Here is a 9,697-nt window from a genome sequence, read left to right as displayed (position 1 = left end):
GTAATTTAAAACTTTTCTGAAAAAAATATTACACTGAATTTAGTTCTTCAATTTGATCTCGACGATTCTTTGTTTATAGACTATTATAAGTTCAAGACAAGCCGCTATGGTGAAATTGGTAGACACGCTGCTCTTAGGAAGCAGTGCTAGAGCATCTCGGTTCGAGTCCGAGTGGCGGCATGCCACCTTCTAAAAAAGATAAATAGATCCTATAATAAATTCAACTCTCGATTTCCATTTAAGAGACTCTTCATTTTTAAGATTTTTTATGATATTTTCAACCGTAGAACATATATTAACTCATATTTCCTTTTCCATCGTTTCAATCATAATTACAATGCGTTTGATAAGCTTTTTTTTAGTAGATGGGATCGTACAACTATATGATTCGTCTGAAAAGGGCATGATAGTTACTTTTTTATGTCTAACAGGATTATTAGTTACGCGTTGGACTTATTCGGGACATTTCCCACTAAGCAATTTATATGAATCATTAATCTTCCTTTCGTGGAGTTTTTCCCTTATTCATATAGTTCCGTATTTCAAAAAAAATAAAAAGTATTTAAGCACAATAACCGGTTCAAGTGTTGTTTTTACTCAAGGCTTTACTACTTCAGGTCTTTTAACTGAAATAGACCAATCTTCAATATTAGTGCCTGCTCTTCAATCCGAATGGTTAATAATGCACGTAACAATGATGATATTGGGCTATGCGTCCCTTTTATGTGGATCATTATTGTCAATAGCACTTCTAGTCATTACATTTAGAAAAAACAAAAAGATTCTTTATAGAAATAATCTTTTATTAAATGAGTCATTTTTCTTTGTTGAAATCGAATATATGAATGAAAGAAGTAATCTTTTGCAAAATACTTCTTTTTTTTCTGCTAAGAATTATTATAGGTCTCAATTGATTCAACAATTGGATTATTGGAGTTCCCGGGGCATCAGTCTGGGGTTTATATTTTTAACCATAGGTATTCTGTCAGGAGCAGTATGGGCTAACGAAGCGTGGGGATCGTATTGGAATTGGGATCCAAAGGAAACTTGGGCATTTATTACTTGGATCATATTCGCGATTTATTTACATACTCGAACAACTAGAAACCCGAAATGTGCAAACTCAGCAATTGTAGCGTCTATAGGCTTTCTTATAATTTGGATTTGCTATTTTGGGGTCAATCTATTAGGAATAGGGCTGCATAGTTATGGTTCATTTACATTACTAGCTAACTGAATTCAAAAAATTATCTTACGAATACAAGGGAGTGGGGCGCATATAAAAAAATTTATTCGAGTAGGCACGAATCGTATGAATCGAATACAATATTCGATTCATACGATTCGTGCCCATATGATATCGTGTTCAAATTTATTTCTTAACTTTACTTAGAAATTTAATTTAAGAGAAAAGCTCTCTTTGTTTCATTCTAGAACTTTTTCATTATGATTATAGAATCAACAATTTCAAAATCATAGGCGGTTTTATTTATGAAAACTATTTAGAAAAAGAGTTAGATAGAATAACTTCGACTTTGTCAACTGACAGTGAAAAAATGAAATCGGGGTACATGCCAATGCCGAGTACGGGTAAAAATAGAGAAATCGAAAGAAATAACTCGCGTGGTCCAGAATCAAAAAAATAAGAGTTTGGAATATTAAAGAACTTGTATCCATAGAACATCTGGCGTGACATAGATAATGAATAAATAGGAGTTAATATCATTCCAATTGCCATTACAAAAGTAATTAGTATTTTTGGCATTAAAAGATATTTTTGGCTGGTAATTATTCCAAAAAATACTATCAATTCGGCAACAAAACCACTCATACCCGGTAATGCAAGGGACGCCATGGAAAAGGTACTAAATATCGTGAATATTTTTGGCATTAGGATAGCTATTCCGCCCATTTCGTCAAGGTAAACAAGACGTATTCTATCATAAGTCGTACCTGCCAAGAAAAAAAGTGCAGCACCAATAAATCCATGAGAGATTATTTGTAAAAGAGCTCCATTGAGTCCGGTATCAGTTATAGAACCAATTCCTATAATTATGAAACCCATATGAGATACGGAAGAATAAGCTATTCTTTTTTTTAAATTACGTTGGCCAAGAGATGTTGAAGCTGCATAGATTATTTGTATTGTGCCTACTATCAGTAACCAGGGCGAAAATATAGAATGGGCGTGAGATAATAATTCCATATTGATCCGAACCAGCCCATATGCTCCCATTTTTAATAAGATTCCGGCTAGAAGCATACAAGTGCTGTAATGTGCTTCCCCGTGGGTATCTGGTAACCATGTATGTAGGGGTATAATAGGCAATTTCACAGCAAAAGCAATAAAAAATCCAATATAGAATATTATTTCCAAGGGAAGAGGATACGACTGATTGGCTGATGTTTCAAAATTTAATGTTGGTTCATTAGAACCATATAAACCGATACCCAAAACTCCCATTAAGAGAAAAATAGAACCCCCCGCCGTATACAAAATAAATTTTGTAGCCGAGTACAGACGTTTCTTTCCTCCCCACATAGATAGAAGTAGATAAACAGGAATTAATTCTAACTCCCACATAATGAAAAAAAGTAAAAGGTCTCGAGAAGAAAATAATCCTATTTGAGCACTGTACATCGCTAACATCAGGAAATTAAATAACCGAGAATCCCGAGTAACCGGCCAAGCTGCTAAAGTCGCTAAAGTGGTGATGAATCCCGTTAGTAAAATAGGTCCTATAGAAAGTCCATCTATTCCTAATCTCCAATGGAAATCAAACAACTGTATCCATTTATAATCCTCCATCAGTTGGATTAATGGATCATCTGTTTGGAAATGATAACAGAATGTATAGGCCGTTAGAAGGAGTTCGAAAATACATATAAATATAGTATACCAACGGATGACCCTATTTCCTCTATGGGGAAGAAAAAAAATTAAGGAACCCCCCCTGCCCCCCAAAAAAAAATATTTTTTTTTGGGGGCCCAAAAAAAATTAAGGAACCTGCAAATATTGGCAAAATTACAATTATTGTTAACCAAGGAAAATAATTCGTAGTAAAGACAAGATAGACTTGGACCAGAAAAAAACCCGTGCTCAAAATATTTTGAGCACGGGTTTTGTCGGTAAAAAAAATAAAATGGATTCAAGTAAAATTTTTTCGAACGTATCAATAAGCTAGACCCATACTGCGGGTTGTTTCATGCCATAAATAAACTCGAACACTCAAGAAATCCGTTGGACAGGCGGATTCACATCTTTTACAACCAACGCAGTCTTCGGTTCTTGGAGCAGAAGCAATTTGTTTAGCTTTACATCCGTCCCAAGGTATCATTTCTAATACATCGGTCGGGCAAGCTCGGACACATTGAGTACATCCTATACACGTATCATAAATCTTTACTGAATGTGACATTGAATCTATACATTTTTGAAAGTAATAAATTTTCGACCTAGTAAACTTAATTAACAAATCCTATATTTAGATACCAGATGAATCAACAAGTTATCAGAATTTTTCGAATAAATCTACTTCTGGATTGGTTTATGAGAAAGGTCCAAAATACTTTGATTTCTTAGGTTTTTGAAAACAAGGTCATACTTTAATTTAATATAGCAAACATACTAATTCGAATTCCTTTATGAATATTAGAATTTATATGATTAATACTAGTTATTCAACAAATTCGATTGGTTAATACGAGTTGATTTTCGGTTACGATAAATTGATGAAACAATAGCCAGTCCAATAGCCGCTTCAGCGGCTGCAATAGCTATAACAAAAATTGAAAAAATGTCTCCTTTTAATTGACGATTATCAAAAAAATCAGAAAATGTTACAAAATTGATATTAACTGCATTCAATATAAGTTCAAGACACATAAGAGCTCTAACCATATTTCGACTTGTGATCAATCCATAGATACCGATAGAAAATAAATAGGCACTCAAAACAAGTACATGTTCGAGCATCATTAACCAACTCCTTATCAATCTTATTAATTTCAATCTAAACAACAATGCAATCCTCAATGCAATCGATTCGATTGAATCACATATAACAAAAATTCCATACTTAAATTTCTTTTTTATTATTGACGAGCTACAGCAATTGCACCTATTAAAGCAACTAAAAGAATTATTGAAACGAGTTCAAATGGAAGAAAAAAATCTGTTGATAAATGAACTCCAATTTGTTGACTATTAGTTATCAAATCTTGCTCTAGAATCTGGTTTGATTTTGTAGTCCAAATAATACCGTACCATGACATATCTGGAATAGTAGTAATTAGTGAAATAAAAAGACCTGTACAAACCACCGAAGTAACTCCATCCCCAATAGTCCAAAGATGAAAATCTTTGTAATATTCTGAGCCATTCATGAACATCACAGCAAAAATGATTAAAACATTTATAGCTCCTACGTAAATAAGCAGCTGCGCAGCAGCTACAAAGTAGGAGTTCAATAGAATATAGAATAAAGATATACAAACAAGAACGAATCCCAATGAAAAGGCAGAATAAATTGGATTGGGAAGTAATACCACTCCTAGACCTCCTAAGATTAGACCCGACCCCAGAAAGACTAAAAGAAAATCGTGTATTGGTCCAGGTAAATTCATTTAAAAAATATATAAATTGAGATATTTCATGAGTTTATTGATCTGAGCAGAAAAAAAAGAAGTGATTCTATTTTTTATGGTACTCCTTAACTAAATGAAATTTAAATGGGTCTGGGTTGATATAGATAGTGTTATTGGAGTATTCTAATTCAATATCCGAAAAATGGTTTGAAACTATATTATATATATTTTGAAATCATTACTCTAATGTAGAAATACATTTTCAATCCAAATAAAAGGACCAACTAATAAAAGGTTTGTATTCATATTAAAAAAATCATATCCTTTTAGATCCAAATAGATCCAAATTGAGCCTTAATTAATATTTTTTAATATTAATTAATATGAATTTTAATTTTATTTGTTTAATCAAAGGGTTCTATCCATTTTTTATTTGGGGTGAATTCGAAATTGTTCGAATTGTGTAATCATCAATTACTGATGTTGGTAACCGACCCAATGAAATTTGATTGTAATTCAATTCGTGACGATCATAAGTAGAAAGTTCATATTCTTCAGTCATTGATAAACAATTTGTTGGACAATACTCAACGCAATTACCACAAAATATACAGACTCCAAAATCAATACTGTAATTAAGCAACTGTTTCTTTCGAATATCGGTTTCCAATTTCCAATCAACAACGGGTAGATCTATAGGACATACACGAACACATACTTCACAAGCAATGCATTTATCAAATTCAAAGTGGATTCGGCCCCGGAAACGTTCCGGTGTGATCAGTTTTTCGTAGGGGTATTGAATAGTTATAGGTAAACGATTCGCATGAGACAGGGTAATCATGAAACCTTGACCAATGTACCTGGCAGCTCGGATTGTTTGTTGACCATAATTTATGAATTCAGTTAACATAGGAAACATATCGTGAATATGTATAAATAAAAAGATTTTATGCTTGTTTCTTTCTCTTGTTTGAGACAGGTCGTGAATTGAATGTAGAATATTGTAGTATTTTACAATGAAAGAAGTTGGGACGAAGTTGTTAATAATAGATTACCTAGAGAAATAGGTAAAAGAAATTTCCACCCAAGATTTAATAGTTGATCCATTCTCAGCCTTGGTAAAGTCCATCTTGTTGCAATAGGAATGAACAAGAACAAATAAGTTTTAGCTAATGTAATAAAGATACCAATTACTGGGCCAAAAACTTTACCCGCTTTATTTATGTCAAATATCTCAGAAACGAATATGTACGGAATAGAAAGATTCCAGCCTCCCAAGTAAAGAACTGTTACAAATAATGAAGAAACCAGTAGATTTAGATACGAAGCAACGTAAAATAAACCAAATTTGATACCTGAATATTCAGTTTGGTAACCCGCTACTAATTCTTCTTCGGCTTCTGGTAAATCAAAAGGCAATCTCTCACACTCGGCTAAAGAAGAAATTAGAAAAATGATAAATCCTATAGGTTGACGCCATAAATTCCATCCCCAAAAACCATATTTTGACTGCGCTTCAACTATATCAACTGTACTTGAACTGTTAGATAATCATAGTCGATGATAACATCGCTGTTCCCATCACTATTACAGAACCGTACGTGAGATTTTCACCTCATACGGCTCCTCAAAGATCACAAATAAATCTAAGGGCATTTCACTATTATTTATCTTGATATTTTGTAAGATAGTTATCCTATAAGTTCGTGAATTAGATCGATGGAATTCTGTTTGCTATATTTTATATTTAAAATAAAAAAGTGCTTCTGAATTCATCTTATCTTTTAATTATATAATATAAGAATTTTTTTCTTTGTTGATCAATAACTTAATCCTTGAATAAAAGACCTTTTATAACATTTTTATAACATATAGTACATAGATATTTCAACCTATTATTTTCAATTACGAAAAAGAATTAGACCCTGCTTTATGATTCATGAATCATGAAAAGAGTTCTATTTTTCTAACTAAAATAAAAAAAAATAGAGGAAAAAAGAATCCAAAAAAGATTTCTTTTCCTTTGCAATTATTCCTTTTTATTCCGTTCCTATTCTACTTTTTCATAAAAGGGAATTTTAACCAAAATCAAACTAAAAGATTATTTCGTTCTTGATAGTTATTTAATTAATTGTTGGATGGGAACATACTCTGGATCGGAATCTTGGGGAATACTTCTTGATCATTTCTACCAACTTAAAGCCCCAATTTGAATTCCCTTTATATACGGAAATATCCCTTTGGATAACTTACAGAATCTCCATCATTACTAATCCTTTGTGTATTTTCGTCTTTCTAATCATCCACCAATTTGTGGTCAACTTTTTTTTATGTTAATACACCTATCGTAATAGGTAATAAAAACCCCATAGAGTTGATCTTTTGAACCCGCTTCAAGCCATGATGACATAATAACCAATCTTGGGGTAAACAGTCTCTACTGCTTTTGTTTACTTCGCTCTTGTACATAGGAAATGAGATTCAATTTTATTTACTGCAAATTTTGAAGCCGTTTTCTTTCACCCATATAACTATCTGCTTTACGTCATCAACCCGAATGATGAATAAAAAAATGAAAACTAAAATGTATATTTAACCCATTTAACTTAACTTTCTTCTTAAGAAAGAAAGAATATAGGGGAAATTTTGCGTCTCACCGAATCACACGTAGAGATATTGATAATACACATAGAGTTAATGGTATTTCATAACTAATTGATTGAGCAGCAGCCCTTAGACCACCTAAAAAGGAATATTTATTATTTGATCCATATCCCGACATAAGAAGTCCAATGGGAGCAATACTTGAAATGGCGATCCATAAAAAAACACCAATAGTAAGATCGGCTAGAACAAGTCGATAACCAAAAGGAATTACTGAATAACTTAGTAAAATTGATATGACTGCGATGGATGGTCCAATACTGAATAAACGAGCATCGCCCCTAGATGGAAGAAGGTTCTCTTTGAAAAGTAGTTTTGTACCATCCGCTAGAGCTTGAAGAATTCCTAAAGGGCCGGCATATTCAGGTCCAATACGTTGTTGTATCCCTGCAGATATTTCTCTTTCTAACCAAACAATCACGAGTACACCTATTGTGATTCCTAATACAAGAGTAAAAATGGGGATAAGTATCCATATGATCCCATAGACTTCTTTTAGGGATTCCAATTTGAAAAAAGAATTAATAGCCTGTAGTTCGGTTGTATCAATTATCATTTTAACGATCAACTTCTCCCATAATGATATCTATGCTACCTAGTATCGTCATAATATCAGCCAATTTCATTCTTTTAACTAACTGAGGAAGAATTTGCAAATTGATAAAACCCGGTGGACGAATTTTCCATCTCCAAGGAAAAACACTTCGATCTGCTACCAGAAAAATTCCCAATTCTCCTTTTGGTGCCTCAACTCTCACATAAAGTTCTTGTTTCGACAATTCAAAGGTCGGAGAAGGTTTTTTACTAATAAATCGATATTCAAAATCATTCCATTCGGGATCTTTTACTCTATCAATATCAAAACGCCGGATTTCTAAATTCTCATAAGGGCCTCCTGGAATTCCTTCCAGAGCCTGTTGTATAATTTTTATGGATTCTGTCATTTCGCGGATTCGTACTAAATAACGAGCTAATGAATCACCTTCGTTTTGCCATTGAACCTCCCAATCAAATTCGTCATAACACTCATAATGATCAACTTTACGAAGATCCCATTGTATTCCGGAAGCTCGTAGCATTGGTCCTGATAAACCCCAATTTAGTGCTTCTTCTCCGCCGATAATGCCTACGCCTTCAACTCGTTCTAAAAAAATAGGATTACGTGTAATAAATTTTTGATATTCAGCAACCCCTGTTAAAAAGTAATCGCAAAAATCCAAACATTTATCTATCCAGCCATGAGGTAGATCAGCGGCTACTCCTCCTATGCGAAAAAAATTATGCATCATTCGCATACCGGTAGCAGCTTCGAATAGGTCATATATCAATTCTCTTTCTCGAAAAATATAGAAGAAGGGGGTCTGTGCGCCAATATCTGCCATAAAGGGACCAAGCCATAACAAATGGGAAGCGATACGACTCAACTCCAACAAAATGGCTCGGATATAGCTAGCTCTTTTAGGTACTTGAATATTTCCTAATTGTTCAGGTCCATTTACGGTTATTGCTTCTGTGAACATAGTAGCTAAATAATCCCAACGTGTTACATAGGGTAAATATTGTACAATTGTTCGATTTTCCGCAATTTTCTCCATCCCTCTGTGTAAATAACCCAATATTGGTTCACAATCAATAACATCTTCACCATCTAAAGTAACGATGAGTCGAAGAACACCGTGCATTGATGGGTGATGAGGGCCCATATTGACTATCATGAGGTCTTTTCTTGTAGCTGGTACAGTCATAAGTTTTTTACCCATTCATTCTTCCATGAATTGCTGAAAGTGAAAAGAAGTTTATCAAAATTTAAACGAATAAAAAATAAAAAAAGTACTTAAAATGACACGACTCTTCCAATTAACGAGTTTTGGTCTCTCGAATACTCAATAGACCAATTAATTCTTTATAACGTACTCTATTTTTTTTTGCCAAATAAGCCAACAGCCGTTGACGTTTTCCCAAAATTTTTCGTAAGCCTCTTTGAGATAAATAGTCTTTTTTGTGCAATTCCAAATGTGAAGTAAGTCTCCGTATCTTATTGGTAAAACGGAATACTTGAAATTCAACAGACCCCCTCTTTTCTTCTTCAGAAATGACTGAAATGAGTGTATTTTTTACCATAAAAGATTGCTACCCCCCCTTTTTTACAGATATGTTTTTTTACCGATGAGTAATAATAATGGTATTTATTTTAATGTGGTATATATAATAATTTGAATTTCGTTATGGACTCCTAATTTTATTAATTTACATGAATTAATTCCGTTTTAAATTAAATTTGATTCAGATAGGAATAGAAAAAAGTGATACATTTTTCCATTCAGAAAGGGGCATAATTTAGACCTAAAATTAATAAGATTCTGTTAATTGATTTCTAGGTCTAATTGATACGTTATTGGTTTTATTATCTATATTAAAAGTGAAAATGGGATGTAAAACAGG

At 33.0% G+C, this 9,697-nt stretch overlaps 1 protein-coding gene across 1 annotated transcript; it reads right to left on the bottom strand.

The window, feature by feature from the left end:
* Positions 1 to 1,485: 1,485 nt before the first annotated feature.
* On the bottom strand, positions 1,486 to 3,147 carry LOC113756303 (NAD(P)H-quinone oxidoreductase chain 4, chloroplastic; the record flags this gene model as incomplete). The annotated part of the gene is made up of 2 exons (XM_027300024.1): positions 1,486 to 2,949; positions 3,009 to 3,147. Coding segments are annotated over 2 exons (1,590 nt in total), but the record flags the coding sequence as incomplete, so codon positions are not given.
* Positions 3,148 to 9,697: the final 6,550 nt, after the last annotated feature.

Source organism: Coffea eugenioides, unplaced genomic scaffold (assembly GCF_003713205.1).
Source record: "Coffea eugenioides isolate CCC68of unplaced genomic scaffold, Ceug_1.0 ScVebR1_216;HRSCAF=855, whole genome shotgun sequence".
Classification (NCBI taxonomy): Eukaryota; Viridiplantae; Streptophyta; class Magnoliopsida; order Gentianales; family Rubiaceae; genus Coffea; species Coffea eugenioides.
The sequence above is the reverse complement of the archived record's forward strand: the minus strand, read 5'-3'. Positions and strand labels throughout refer to the sequence as shown.